General features: G+C 41.9%; 1 protein-coding gene across 1 annotated transcript in view; it reads left to right on the top strand.

Annotated features, from left to right (window-relative positions):
• Nucleotides 1-282: 282 nt before the first annotated feature.
• Nucleotides 283-15,524, top strand: part of ZCWPW2 (zinc finger CW-type and PWWP domain containing 2) — a 104,260-nt gene continuing 89,018 nt past the window's right edge. The window contains exon 1 of the mRNA XM_054019598.1: nt 283-634. Within this exon, the coding sequence (XP_053875573.1) occupies nt 348-634 (287 nt within the window). The 5' untranslated portion in view covers nt 283-347. The remainder of the gene's footprint in view (nt 635-15,524) is intronic.

Raw genomic sequence — 15,524 nt, 5'->3', positions numbered from 1 at the left:
GTTTGGTCATCCTCTTTTTCTCCATATTACTTCCTTGTCTTTATCCTTTCTTCCTTATCTTAAGCCTTTGATGTTTATCAATGGAGAAGGAAGCAGGTGGGGTTAGCTGTGTCTTTTTGGCCTCTTTGTTTATTGGTAGATGGAGACAGAATGCTGTTTGTTCAGGATGTTTCCTTTCCTTGAATGGGAAAAGGACAACTCTGGAAAAAGTTTACTTTTCTTTATATGAATTGTTAATTTAGCTTGTTTTGTACTCATCTGTATAATTTTTTTCTTTTACATTTCAGAATAAATAAAATTACAAAAATTGATCCTTCGAAGACTGGAAAAATCTTGGAGGTTTTGCTATGGATACTATAAATGAAAACCATTTTTATCTAGACAAAGTGTGGGTTCAATGTGAGATTGGCAGTTGTTTGAAATGGAGACTGCTATCAAGTGATGATGCTGCACAAGTTGATCACAGTGAGCCGTGGTACTGTTATATGAATACTGACCCATGGTTTAATAATTGTTCTGTTTCTGAAGAATATTTTCCTGAAGAGTCTGAGTTTAATAAAAATGGATTTAAATATGTCTACTCAGAACTTCCTATAGGAAGTCTAGTTTTAGTGAAAATGCGCAACTGGCCAAGGTAAGGTTAAAATTGTTACAACCTTAACTGTATAAAAGTAAGACATCTGTTCATTTTGTAATGTGCACTTAATTTGAGTTCAGTTCTCCTTTGAAAAGTAAAAATGGGATAGAAATGTAATATTTATGGTTTTTTAGTGACTTTCGGATCTAATGTTCTCAGTTTATAGGTAAGATGATTTTTTTACCCCCTAATTGTGAGCCCTACAAACACTACTTGGATTTTGAGAAGCAATCTGGGTTCTTTCCTTTTTTTAATGCATAATCAAAGTAGCTATGGGGGAAAAAAGAGGTCCTCATTTACATCTGTTCAGTTCTATAGTTTTCAAATTATGTACTCAGTGGCACCTGTGTAACCCCATTGCATTCAGTAGGTTTGCAAAAATGTAGCTGATTAGCATTTAGTAAACAATATTGTAAATGATGGACAAGGAGACTATAGCTTACTCTCTCTCTTAGCTGTGTTGGCTTTGTATGGCTAACAGGAGTAAGAATACAATTTAGTAAAACCTTTTCTTTTTACCTAAAGTAACTAGTATCTCAAAATACCCCCCTCCCTCCCCCAAAAAACAGATGTGCCATTTTTGCACAGTCTGTTCTTGGAATAAAAATACACTGTTCATTATCATTATTATTTGCCAGTTTTTGACGTTATCAATTTTTAAAGTTACTTTTTTGCTAAAGATGTATTACAGTTAACAGTTTTAGTATCAATAAAAATGGAATCAGTATTACAGCTCACAGATTGGAAGTAATGATTCACCCCTACCGTTTTCTCAATAAACAAGCAGCAGTTCCAATATATATTGTTCTGTTTTGTTACTGCTTTATCCAGATTTTCTCTTTCACAATAAGTAGCAGCAGTTGCCACTCCTTGCCTTTGTATTTGATGAGAAGAAAAAAAATCAGAAGTAGCTAAGCCTAGAAAGTGTAGATAATGTAGGGAGAGTAGATTGCAGGGTGGATAAAAATCAATGATTTAAAAAAAAAAAAATCAATAAAATTGGATTTTTTTTATAAAATGCTTTTTGAGGAAAAAACCAGTCTAAAGATATCTTTGAGCTATAATGTAGCCTAATTAAAACTATTTCATCATGGAATAGGGATGATCTGGAGAAAGGGGTAAACAGTGAGGTGGCAAAGTTTGCAGAGGATACTAAACTGCTCAAGATAGTTAAGACCAAAGCAGACTGTGAAGAACTTCAGAAAGATCTCACAAAACTAAGTGATCGGGCAACAAAATGAGAAATGAAATTTAATGTGGATAAATATAAAGTAATGCACATAGGGAAAAAATAACCCCAATTTACATACAATATGATGGGGGCTAATTTAGCTACAACTAATCAGGAAAGAGATCTTGGAGTCATCGTGGATAGTTCTCTGAAGACATCCACGCAGTGTGCAGCGGCAGTCTAAAAAGCAAACAGGATATTAGGAATCATTAAAGAAGGGATGGAGAATATCGTATTGCCCTTATATAAATCCATGGTACGCCCACATCTTGAATACTGTGGTCTCATCTCAAAAAAAAATATACTGGCATTAGAAAAAGTTAACAAAAGGGCAACTAAAATGATTAGGGGCTTGGAACGGGTCCCATATGACGAATGATTAAAGAGGCTAGGCCTTTTCAGCTTGGAAAAAAGGAGACTAAGGAGGGATATGATAGAGGTATATAAAATCATGAGTGGTGTGGAGAAAGTGAATAAGGAAAAGTTATTTACTTGTTCCCATAATATAAGAACTAGGGGCCACCAAATTAATGGGCAGCAGGTTTAAAAAAATAAAAGGAAGCTCTTCTTCACACAGCCCACAGTCAACTTGTGGAACTCCCTGCCTGAGGAGGTTGTGAAGGCTAGGACTATAACAGGGTTTAAAAGAGAACTAGATAAATTCATGGAGGTTAAGTCCATTAATGGCTATTAGCCAGGATGGTTAAGGAATGGTGTCCCTAGCCTCTGTCTGTCAGAGGGTGGAGATGGATGGCAGGAGAGAGCTCACTTGATCATTACCTGTTAGGTTCACTCCCTCTGGGGCACCTGGTATTGGCCACTGTTGGTAGACAGGATACTGGGCTGGATGGACCTTTTGTCTGACCCAGCATGGCCATTCTCATGTTCTTATGATTATATATTCTAATTCTATAGTATGAGACAATATATTCATATAATGTTTAAGAAAGGTTTTTGTAAATGAGTTCCAATAGTTCATGAATAAGGGACCCAATCTTATGAGGTTCCAGTGGCTTCTGTATAGATTATTTAGGTCAATCTTTCTATATACCCAATGGGACTCAGTGCTAAGTCTAGAAGACACCATCAGAGATGCTTAGTTTTGCAGTTCTCAAACTATGGATTTGTGGCTCCAGTGATAACATGCTTCTTAACAGCAAAAATGTTTTTAAATTAAAAAAATAAAAAATATAGAGAGGTGAGAAATAACAGACCTCAACCCTATTGTCCCTCTGCAAATTTGTGTACACAGAATCAGTCCCTTACCTCTCTTTAAAAGTGCAACGTTTCAAAAAGTTCAATGAATAGAAGATTGTTGGGGGCGGAATAGATCTGGACAAAGAGAAGAAGTCTGGAGATAAATGTGAGACGGGTGGGACAGGCAGTAGAAACAAAAGTGAAACTGTTTGAGCAGAAGTTTTGAGGTCTTTCTGAGTGTAGCCTTCATTGATTTGAGATCTACCATACCATTCTCTCACTAGAAGGGAAAACCTATAATGGCAGCAGGCCATAAAAGAGACCCAGTTTGGGTCTCATCTATCTCATCTGTCTCTGAGTTGTGAAGAATATGTATTAAGGTTCTAACAACCAACAAGAATGCACTTTTATGTAGAAATCCATGATTAAATCAAGTCTTCCTGACTAGTGATTTAAATCACATTTGATCTAAATCAAATCCACCCTGGTAGATTGCCACATTAGCTAGCTTTTGCAGCAAGTTTATAGAAAGTGCATCAAAGTTACTGTAGTCCAAGAACAGAATCCCCAAAATGACCATGACTTTCAAAAAAAAACCACACACAAAAATGAGGTGTTAGACCATAAGACATTGGAGTTACATAAACTGTGATAATCACAAAGGCCCCTTCAGGCCCCCAAGGTAGTGGTTCTGACTGCCAGTCCACTGTCTGAATGAACACCCTTTCTAAAAGTGACTTTTAACAAAAGTGTCCAGGTTTTCTGTCCCCACACAAGATTGTCAAAGCTGCTGTTGCTTCAATTAAAGTGTTTATTACTTTACCAAGGATGTGTGATGGGTGTGGTCTACGTGTGCAAGGAGAATCCTTGTGAGATGTAAGACCTTTCAGAGAAAGAAGATGACTTAGATGACTATTTCTCTTCTGAGTATTTAAAACCGCAAGAAGTGGCAAAGAGCTATCTTAATAGGTTACTAAGGGTATGTCTACACTATGGGATTAATCCGAATTTATATAATTCGGAATTTTGGAAACAGATTGTATAAAGTCGAATGTATGCAGCCACACTAAGCACATTAATTTGGCGGTGTGCATCCATGTACTGGGGCTAGCGTCGATTTCCGGAGTGTTGCACTGTGGGTAGTTATCCCATAGCTATCCAATAGTTCCCGCAGTCTCCCCCACCCATTGGAATTCTGAGTTGAGATCCCAGTGCCTGATGGGGCAAAAAACATTGTCGCAGATGGTTCTGGGTACAGCCTCACCCCTCCCTCCATGAAAGCAACGGGAGACAACCATTTCACGCCTTTTTTTCCTGGGTGAATACTGCAGACTCCATACCACGGCAAGCATGGAGCCCGCTCAGCTCAAGACAGCAGTCATGAACATTGTAAACACCTCACGCATTCTCGTGCAGTTTATGCTGAGCCAGGACCAGAAAAACGAGGAGAGGAGAAGGCGGCGACGGCAGCACAGCGACAAGAGTGATGAGGACATGGACATGGACACAGAATTCTCTCAAACCGTGGGCCCCGGTGCTTTGGAGATCATGTTGTTAATGGGGCAGGTTCTATCCGTGGAACGCCGATTCTGGGCCCGGGAAACAAGCACAGACTGGTGGGACCGCATAGTGTTGCAGGTGTGGGATGATTCCCAGTGGCTGTGAAACTTTGGCATGCGTAAGGGCACTTTCATGGAACTTGCTTTTCCCTGCCCTGAAGCGCCAGAATACCAAGATGAGAGCAGCCCTCACAGTTGAGAAGCGAGTGGCGATAGCCCTGTGGAAGCTTGCAACGCCAGACAGCTACTGGTCAGTCGGGAATCAATTTGGAGTGGGCAAATCTACTGTGGGGGCTGCTGTGATGCAAGTAGCCAAAGCAATCACTGAGCTGCTGCTACGAAAGGTAGTGACTCTGGGAAATGGGCAGGTCATAGTGGATGGCTTTGCTGCAATGGGATTCCCTAACTGTGGTGGGGCGATAGATGGAACCCATATCCCTATCTTGGCACCGGAGCACCAGGGTACCCAGTACATAAACCGCAAGGGGTACTTTTCAATGGTGCTGCAAGTACTTGTGGATCACAAGGGACGTTTCACCAGCATCAACGTGGGCTGGCCGGGAAGGGTTCATGACGCTCGTGTCTTCAGGAACACTACTCTGTTTAAACGGCTGCAGCAAGGGACTTACTTCCCAGACCAGAAAATGACCGTTGGGGATGTTGAAATGCCTATAGTTATTCTTGGGGACCTAGCCTACCCCTTAATGCCATGGCTCATGAAGCCATACACAGGCAGCCTGGATAGGAGTCAGGAGCTGTTCAACTACAGGCTGAGCAAGTGCAGAATGGTGGTAGAATGTGCATTTGGCCATTTAAAAGGTCGCTGGTGATCATTACTGACTCGCTCAGACCTCAGCCAAACCAATATCCCCATTGTTATTGCTGCTTGCTATGTGCTCCACAATCTCTGTGAAAGTAAGGGGGAGACCTTTATGGCGGAGTGGGAGGCTGGGGCAAATAGCCTGGCTGCTGATTACGCGCAGCCAGATACCGGGGCGATTAGAAGAGCACACCATGAAGCGCTGCGCATCAGAGAAGCTTTGAAAACCAGTTTCATGACTGGCCAGGCTACAGTGTGAAATATCTGTTTGTTTCTCCTTCATGAAAACCCACCCCCTTTATTGACTCATTCTCTGTAAGGAACCCACCCTCCCTCTTCCCCCAGCTTGCTTTCAAAGGAAATAAACTCACTATCATTTAAAAATCATTTATTCTTTATTAATTGATTATAAAAAGAGGGAGAGAACCCGGGTGGGGTTTGGGAGGAGGATCAGCGGGAAGGAAAAGGCCACTAAAAAAAGGTTAAAAAAAATGACAGCCTTTTGCTTGGGCTGTCCATTGGGGTGTAATGGGAGGGTGTACGGAGCCTCCCCCCCCCCCCCCGCATTCTTACACGTCTGGGTGAGGAGGCTATGGAATGGGGGAAGGGGGTTATACAGGGGTGTAGCGGCACTCCGTTATCCTGCTGCCGTTCCTGAAGCTCCACCAGACGCCGGAACATGTCTGTTTGCTCACGCAGCAGCCCCAGCTGCCTCCTCTGATTTTCCTGCCGCCATCTCTCATCTCGAGCGTCCCTCATGTCCTCACGTTGGTCCCTCCTGTCCTCATGTTCACTGGCTTCTTTCCTATACTTTGAAACCGTGTCCTTCCACTCATTCAGATGAGCTCTTTCACTGCGGGTGGATTCCATGATTTCCACGAACATCTCGTCTCGCGTCTTCTTTTTCCGACGCCTTATCTGAGATAGCCTTCAGGATGGAGGAGGGAGGCTTGAAAAATTTGCAGCTGCTGTAGGGAGGGAAAAAAGGAGAGAATTTTTTGCAGAACAATGCTTATACTCTTTCACGGTGACCAACACTATTCACATTACATAGCACATGTGATTTCTGTGCAAGGTCGCATTTTGCCTCTTAATATTGAGTGCCTGTGGCTTTGCTGCTAGAGATCATAGACGCAGGTCCGGGCAACAGAATTCGGCTTGCATGCGGCCATGGTAAGCCATTGTCTTTCGGCTTCTGCGCCCTCCTTTCCCACATACAAAGCAAAGCTCGTTGAGTGCTGCGGTTTTCCTGTTAACCTTCAGCAGCAGAAAAGAAACTAACCGCCCCCCCATCCAAATCTCTGGGATGATCGCTATATCCCTCCCCCCACCGCGTGGCTGGTATCAGGGAAGATCCCTGCTAGCCACACGTGAAAAGCTCAGCTCCAATTCCCCCCCACCCTCACTTGGCTAACTGCAGGGAAGGATTTCTTTTCAGCCACAGGCAAACAGCCCAGTAGGAAGGGCCACCTCTGTCCCTTTAATTAAATTCCCGTATTTCAACCAGGTTACCATGAGCGATATCACTCTCCTGAGGATTACACAGAAAGATAAAGAACGGATGTTGCTTGAATGCCAGCAAACACCGGGACCATATGCTGCCAGGCTTTGTCATGCAATGATACCAGATTACTTGCTGCAAGCATGGCGTGGTCAAGTGTCCTACCATGGAGGACGGAATAAGGCTGCACTGCCCAGAAACCTTCTGGCAAGGCTTTTGGAGTACCTCCAGGAGAGCTTCATGGAGATGTCCCTGGAGGATTTCCGCTCCATCCCCAGACACGTTAACAGACTTTTCCAGTAGCTCTACTGGCCGTGAATGCATCCCAAGTCCTCAGGGCAAAGTAATCATTAAAAAACGCTTGCTTTTAAACCATGTCTTATATTTTAAAAGGTAAACTCACTTGAGGTCCCTTCCATGGGGTCATGGTCTTGGGTACTGGCTTGGGAGGGTACTTCAGTCAGGCTGAGAAAAAGATCCTGGCTGTTGGGGAGAACGGAGTGCTGTGTGCTCTCCGCAAGCTCCAGCTCCTCCTCCTCCTCTTCCCCGTCCGCAGAATCCTCAGGTGTTGCTGATGAGATTACCCCTGCCTCGGAATCCACGGTCAGAGGTGGGGTAGTGGTGGCGGCCCCGCCTAGAACTTCATGCAGCTTGGCGTAGAAGCGGCATGTCTGCGGCTCTGACCCGGAGCGACCGTTTGCCTCCTTTGTTAGGCTTGTCTGAGCTCCTTGACTTTCACGTGGCACTGATCTGAGTCCCTATTGTGGCCTCTCTCCATCATGCCTTTGGAAATTTTTTTCAAAAGTTTTGGCATTTCGTCTTTTCGAACGAAGTTCTGCTAGCACTGAATCCTCTCCCCATATAGCGATCAGATCCAGTACCTCCCGTACGGTCCATGCTGGTGCTCTTTTTCGATTATCGGCCTGCATGGTTACCTGTACTGATGAGCTATCAGTGGTCACCTGTGCTCTCCATGCTGGGCAACAGGAAATAAAATTCAAATGTTTGCGGGGCTTTTCCTGTCTACCTGGCCAGTGCATCCGAGTTCAGATTGCTGTCCAGAGCGGTCACAATGGTGCACTGTGGGATAGCTCCCGGAGGCCAATACCATCGAATTGCGGCCACACTAACCCTAATTCGAAATGACAATATCGATTTTGGCGCTACTCCGCTCGTCGCGGTGGAGTACAGAAATTGATTTTTAAGAGCCCTTTATTTCAAAATAAATGGCTTTGTTGTGTGGATGGGTGCAGGGTCAATTAGATTTAACGCTGCTAAATCCCAATTAGAGTCATAGTGTAGACCAGGCCTAAGTAGTCACAGGTTGAGAGGTAAAGTTCTAGCATGGATTAGAAACTGGCTAAGAGACAAAAACCAAACAATAGGAATAAAAAGTGAGCTATCAATATGAAGAGAGTTTAAAAGTGGCGTGTGAGGTTCTGTACTAAACCTAGTGTTTAATATATTTACTTACTGATCTGGAGAAGTGAGTAAACACAGATGGGGGTAAAAAATTTATATAAGGCAAAATTAGTTAGTTTGTCTTTGGAGGATTGTGTATATGGATCCCCACTTTAGAAAACTTGGAAACATCTACTATTTGTTGGTGTTATATGTGTGTCTTTTATTGTTCTACCAGGGGTGAAAGTAATTTAAAGGACTTACTGGTACACAGGGCAGCCGGGGTCCTGGGCAAGGTGGAGGGGGCGGCTCTGGGCCCCCTGAAGGGGTGGGTCCGGGTCCAGACTCCTGCAACCAGACCTTCAGTGCTGCCTGGCCTGGGGCTGGGGCTGCAGCGGCGATTTAAAGGGCCCCAGGGCAGTTGCCCCTTTTGCCCTCGCCCCATCAGTCGGCCATGTACCTGCCCATACCGGCGGCCACTTTCTTACTGGTACACCGTACCGGCTTATTTTCACCTCTGCGTTCTACACACTCAGACATGGAGTTATAAAATGGACCATAGTCAGAACTGCTCCTTGCTTCATTCCGACCACCAAAGGAGCAGTGAGTGTCCTGAAAGCTTTCTTTATCAGTTTTGTTATTTGTCCTTTTCTTTCCAATTAGGATTTTATTTCTTGTTGCTCATACGATGAGTAGCTTTTTTTTCCCTGTTGTCAATGACGTTGTGGGCCCCTTCTAGAGTCTTGTACCTTTGGGCTGTTCAGTTGGGCCGTGGGAGATTCTTGGGTCCAGAGATAGGTTGAGTAAAAGCAACCGTCAAGAGATTTTTCTCTGTCTTGACTTTGCTGCCATAACATTAATACATTTGGAAGGCCTCCTTGAACTCTATCTCAGTGAGGAGTTTCTTGGAGTTTAATGCAGTCTCCAGCACTGTCAGCATCAAAGGGTTTTTCTACTCTGCTTTTAAAATAACATCTGTGGAGCAACTCTGCTCCTGCTATATATTTTGGGGGTATTAAGGTAGGAAAGGAGAGTTTCTCCTCATTTTCTTCACAGTGTTCTATAATGCCCAGCTCAGGTATCTGGGTTGGGAGATTGTCTTCCCTGTATACTAAGGGCCAAATATGTTGCCCAATGTGATTGTTTGGGTGAGATAAAGGGCAGAATTTGGCCCTTTATAAAGAATGTCAAACACCAGGTTTTTACCTTAACACATAGCAGGAATCTGCTTGAATTCATTTTTTTTAAAAAGCATGTCTATCTTGTTCTTTTTTTGGCTGTTCTTTGGCAGGACTGTTAACAGCACTAGTAGCTAGCTCAGTCATTTTGCTTGTGTTCAGATGTTCATCTCAATTTTATTTCAATTTACAGGGGACACTTCAGCTTAGTTTTATGTGTGTATAATATATGTGTTTGTGTATATAAGCACACAGCATGTTAATTGCTGCCAGATACTAGAAAAGGAAGAGCAAAAGGGGGAAAGAGTGTAAGAGGGAAAGAAGAAAGAGAGGTGAAGCTATATAAGGAGGAAAGACAGGAAATATAAAACTTACTGGGACTTCTTTGGGATACAAATCATTGTAGAATCCATTTCTTGAAAAAGAAGTGCTACTGTATTGTGCTAGCATTTTTTGCTCTCCTTTCACATTTCCTTTTTCACTTTTGGTTGGGTGTCAGATTTCTAAGGCACATAGGGTTGCCAACTTTCTAATCCCTGAAAACTGAACACCCTTGCCCTGCCCCTTTCCCGAAGCCATGCCCCCGCTCCCCCATCCCCCAAGACTCACCTGCCGCCTGCAGAGCTGGGCTGGGAGGAGCTGATGCCGAGCCTGCCCACTTTCCAATAGGGGCATGGCAGCGGTCAGTCCCTGGAGCGAGGGAATGGGGTGGGGAAATCGGGGCACAGCTGGGTGGGGAAATCAGGGCACAGTGGCGTGGGGGGGGGCATCCCTGGAGCAAGGGGCTGGGGAAATCAGAGCACAGTGGGGTAGGAGGGCCCATCCTGGGAGCCTAGGGTGGGGAGGCCATCCCTGGAGTGAGGGGCCAGGGTAGAGAAATCGGGGCACAGCAGAGTGGGGTTGGTCCCTGGAGCGAGGTGCAGGGGTGGGGAAATTGGGGCACAGCAGGGCAGGAGAGGGGCAGACAAGTACACACACACACACACACACACACACTATCAGTACCTACTTTGGAGCCTGGTCCCGGAGTCATTCAGTTCTCTCCATCATGCTGGGGGGGCAAGAAGAGCAGCAGCTGCTAAGCAGAGCTGTTCCTCCCCGCTCCAGCAGCAGCTGCTGCTCTTCCCACCCCCCCCAGTGGCGGAGACTGCTGGAAGCTGCCAGTTTCCCTTTTTGACTGGACGTTCCGATTGAAAATCAGACACTTGGCAACCCTAGGCACAGTAGTAGGCCAACATGTTGATAGTCTAGCCAAACATCATACTACTTCCTTTGACTGTTAGGGCTTCCAAATGCCTCTCGTATGTCACTTTGGTGTAAGTTACTGTGCAACAGATAGAGGGGAAGAGCTGAAAGGTTCCTGTTCTAAAAAGTTGAAGTCTTACTATAAGATTACTGCAAGGGAAAAGCTTGACAGCTTTCTCTATGAAGGCCAAACTCTCTTCTTCTCTACCAAATGTTTCCAGTGTAATCTTATATTTAAAATACTAAGTGAAAATGTTTAAATCAAAATAATACCAATAACTAAATTAAATTCCTTAGGTTTGAGTCTCTGGGACAGTTACAGATAAATTTAATGTAATGGAGGACTGTGAATGACATAAGTGATAAAATTAAAAACTTTATTTAAAATAAAATAATTAGTTAAAGCAAACAAGCATTGCAGTATAACCACATATTGCATTTTATACTTACATTCTAAGATTAAATGGTGCATCGAAGGGTGATCAGTTCTTGGATGAGAAGAATGGTGTATAATCTCTTTCTCTAATGGTATTTTGATGGTTGATGAGCACACTAATCTAAAATTAGCATACTGGCCTTTTTATAATCCGTTATAACAACACCCTTTAATTAATTAGCATTAAGCTTGCCTTTTACCATATCTGTATTTCTGCTACCGTAATTAAAATGCCTTCTTCTCCCTCACTGGCTATTTAATACTAAATATAATTAACATCTGTGTAAATGCTATTCCAATATCTGTCAATATAGACAGCATTCTTCCAAAATATTCACATTTTGTCTAAAACTTGTTAAAACCAGTTAGGCCCAAACATGTTAGCTGACCTGGGATTATGTACCAATTCATCTCTAACTTGCCTCTGAAATATCTCACTTTATTTCACCCACAGTTTAGCAGGCCTCACTATTGACAAACCTAAATGTAGGCTCCATAATCTATTCTCTATTTACATTTCCATACATTTCTATTAAAAAAAAAGTTGACATCTTGCTCTGAGGACTTTTCACATACATTTTGGTTAAAATCAGTGTGTGTGGATTGGAGTTTTCTGTTCCATAATATCAGAGTCCTGCCAGATGGAAGCAAATGGAGTGTCACATCTGATTTGAATTTCAACATGTTTTGCTCACTGTGGTTTTGGAAGCATGTGGACAGTTGTAATCTGCAACCTTAGGCAACTCATGGTAAAGGCAAGTGGGGACATTGGGAACTTTGCTGGCAAAGATTGATAATGCTTCCCTATGAGAGGGTCAGGGTTGGGATTTCCTTGAAGAAATGCTTATTCATCCCTTTTCAAGAAACCATTTCTTGATGTGGGCAGTTTCCTACCTTCCTTTTTAAAAGTTGTGGCAAAGCCACTCAGATACCATTTGAAAAGACTGTTGATCCTTAATACTTGTCTTTAGTTCTAGGAATTGTGTGGAGACTGTGGTGCTTTCATTGGCTGATAGTCTTGTAGTGTAAAAGGCTTGTTGTCCCCCTTGAGTATTTTAGACATGATCAGCCTTTCAGGTCATTGATCAGGAGATAAAGCTGACTCATCTATGGATCTGGAAGAGAGTGGATGGAGTTGCACTTCAGTGGCTCCATTCCTGCCTTTTGAAGATGTAACAGAAGTGCCTGCTGAACAGTTGCTTATCTGCTCCAGAAGCTTTCTCGTGTAGGGAATCTTAGGGCTCTACTGTCCATCCTGTTGAATGTGTATATAAGGATACAGAGAGAGAAGCAATATGGACTTCAGTGCCATCTCTATGCAGATGACTCTGCACTATGTCTCCTTTTCATTGGAACTGTATAGTGCTCTGTCTTTATATTCTTGATGTCTGGCCAGGTAGAGTCCTGCACAAGAATGAGTTAAGTAGAGATTCGAGCTGTCGATTAATCACAGTTAGCTCAAAAAAATTAATAGTGATTAATCACAGTTTTAATTGCACTGTTAAATAATAGAATACCAGTTGAGATTGATTAAATATTTTTGGATGTTTTTCTACATTTTCAAATATATTTATTTCAATTACAACACAGAATACAAAGTGTACAGTGCTCATTTTATATTTTTATTATAAATATTTGCACTGTAAAAATGATAAATAAAAAAATAAATAGTATTTTTCAATTCACCTCATATGAGTACCGTAATGGAATCTTCATCATGAAAGTGCAACTAACAAATGTAGATTTTTTTGTTTGTTACATAACTGCACTCAAAAACAAAACAATGTAAAACTTAGAGCCTACAAGTCCGCTCAGTCCTACTTCTTGTTCAGCCAATCGCTAAGACAAACAAGATTGTTTACATTTACGGGAGATAATGCTGACTGCTTCTTATTTACAATGTAACCTGAAAATGACAACAGGCGTTTGCATGGCACTTTTGTAGCTGGCATTGCAAGGTATTAACATGCCAGATATGCTAAATATGTCCCTTCATGCTTCGGCCACCATTCCAGAGGACATGCTTCTATGCCGATGACACGCGTTTAAAAAAAATGCGTTAATTAAATTCTGACTGAGCCCTTTGGGGGGAGACTAGTATGTCACCTCCTCTGTTTTATCCCCATTCTGCCATATGTTTCATGTTATAGCAGTCTCTGATGATGACCCAGCACATGTTGTTCAGTTTAAAAACACTTTCACTGCAGATTTAACAAAACGCAAAGAAGATACCAACATGAGCTTTCTAAAGCTAGCTATAGCACTCACCACAAAGTTTAAGAATCTGACGTGCCTTCCAAAATCTGAGAGGGACGAGGTGTGGAGCATGCTTTCAGAACTCTTTAAAAGAGCAACTGTCCAATGCGGAAACTACAGAACCTGAACCATCAAAAAAGAAAATCAGTCTTCTGCTGGTGGCATCTGACTCAGATGATGAAAGTGAACATGCGTCGGTCTACACTGCCTTGGATCGTTATTGAGCAGAACCCATCATCAGCATGGACACATCCTCTGGAATGATAGTTGAAGCATGAAGGAACATACGAATCTTTAGCGCATCTGGCATGTAAATATCTTGCGATGCCGGCTACAACAGTGCCATGCGAACGCCTGTTCTAACTTTCACGTAACATTGTAAACTAGAAGCGGGCAGCATTATCCCTCCAAATGTAAAACAAAACAAAATAAAAAAAACCAACATATTTGTCTGAGTGACTGGCTGAACAAGAAGTAGGTCTGAGTGAACTTGCAGGCTCTAAGTTTTACATTGTTTTGTTTTTGAGTTATTTTTTGTACATAATTCTAAATGTGTAAGTTCAACTTTCATGATAAAGAGATTGCATTACAGTACTTGTATAAGGTGAATCTAAAATTTTTTTTACAGCACAAATATTTGTAATAAAAAATAAATATAAAGTGAGTATCGTACTCTTCTGTATTGTCACAGAAATCAATATATTTGAAAATGTAGAAAATATCCAAAATCTTTAAATAAATGGTATTCTATTATTTATCAGTGTGATTAATTGTGCGATTAATCGCAATTTCTTTAATTGTGCGATTAATCGCAATTTTTTATATCACTTGATAGTCTTAGTAAAGATCAATCCGGATAAGATGACATGCTGCTGTATAGATGGAACTACCCAGAGAAAGTGGGGAAGATGATAGCAGCTGCCTCTCTGGAGTGGAGTGTGTGCCTTTTATTAGTGAGATTCACAATGTCAAGCTGTTGTTGATGCTTGGCATTGCTGGATTCCCAAGTGGCCACTGAAGCTAGAAGTATGTGTATCTGTCTTTCTTTCTTTGGTGAGGAGATTGAAATATTTCATTTGTGATGTGGATCTTGCTGTATTGCTTTTTTGATGTGTAAAAAGGCTTAAAAGGTGTGAGGTATAGTTTTGATTTATTTAATTTTTTAAAATTTGGCTTGGTTTTTTATTAGAAATTCAGGTATTGTCTGACCTGGAAGACTTGGATCTTGGAGAAATAGTAAAGTGCGAGCATCATAAAAGCCAAGAGAGAAAAAGCTGAGCAGTTTAAGTTCCTAGACTATGTAACATTTTAACTACTCATTTAACATTTCAATTACTTATATTTTGGAGAATAGAACCCTTTTTTAAAGATTGAATGTCAACCATATATACTTTTTGGAGACTCTCTCCTTCCCCAACAACTCTTTACACTAAGCCATACAAGACCAGTATTAACATTTCTGATATTTCTAAGGTTTAAAAAAAATAGGAAAATCTTTTTAGACTTTTATGCATCATGAAGCAAAAAAGAGCAAAAGTTCAGTTTTTCAAAAATCCTTTGTAGTTAATTTTTAAATGATTCTGATATGCAACATTTTGTACTTAAGTTATTGATGTGCTTGAGTTAATTTTTTTTAAATCTATAAATATTCATATTGTTTGGGTCCTGGCTACCCCAGAGACTACTTATCTATGCACTATCACAACAGTTGAGATCCATTTAGGTTCGTTAACTAACAACCCCTAAATGTGAACCACAGTGTTTGCACAGGAGGGGTCTTTTGCTTTGGAATTTCCTTGCTCTGTTGATCTAGTGAAGTCCAAGTCCATTGACCTTCAGTGCATAATGTAAAGGGTATCTCTTTACTTAAGGCTTGAGTCAGTTACCTTCACCCATCTTCACCCATATGAAGTAGTACTTCACTCTGTAAGTGGTCTGGTTGATTTCAGTAAAACTTTGCAGTGTATTACTCATTAGGAGTAAAAGTGGCAGATTCTGGCCATTGTGCTTTTGCTTGAGGGATAGTACTTGGGTGGGATGAGTGTTTGTGTGTTGTAAGAGGG

This window comes from Malaclemys terrapin, chromosome 2 (genome assembly GCF_027887155.1).
Source record: "Malaclemys terrapin pileata isolate rMalTer1 chromosome 2, rMalTer1.hap1, whole genome shotgun sequence".
Lineage (NCBI taxonomy): Eukaryota > Metazoa > Chordata > Testudines > Emydidae > Malaclemys > Malaclemys terrapin.
The sequence above is the reverse complement of the archived record's forward strand: the minus strand, read 5'-3'. Positions and strand labels throughout refer to the sequence as shown.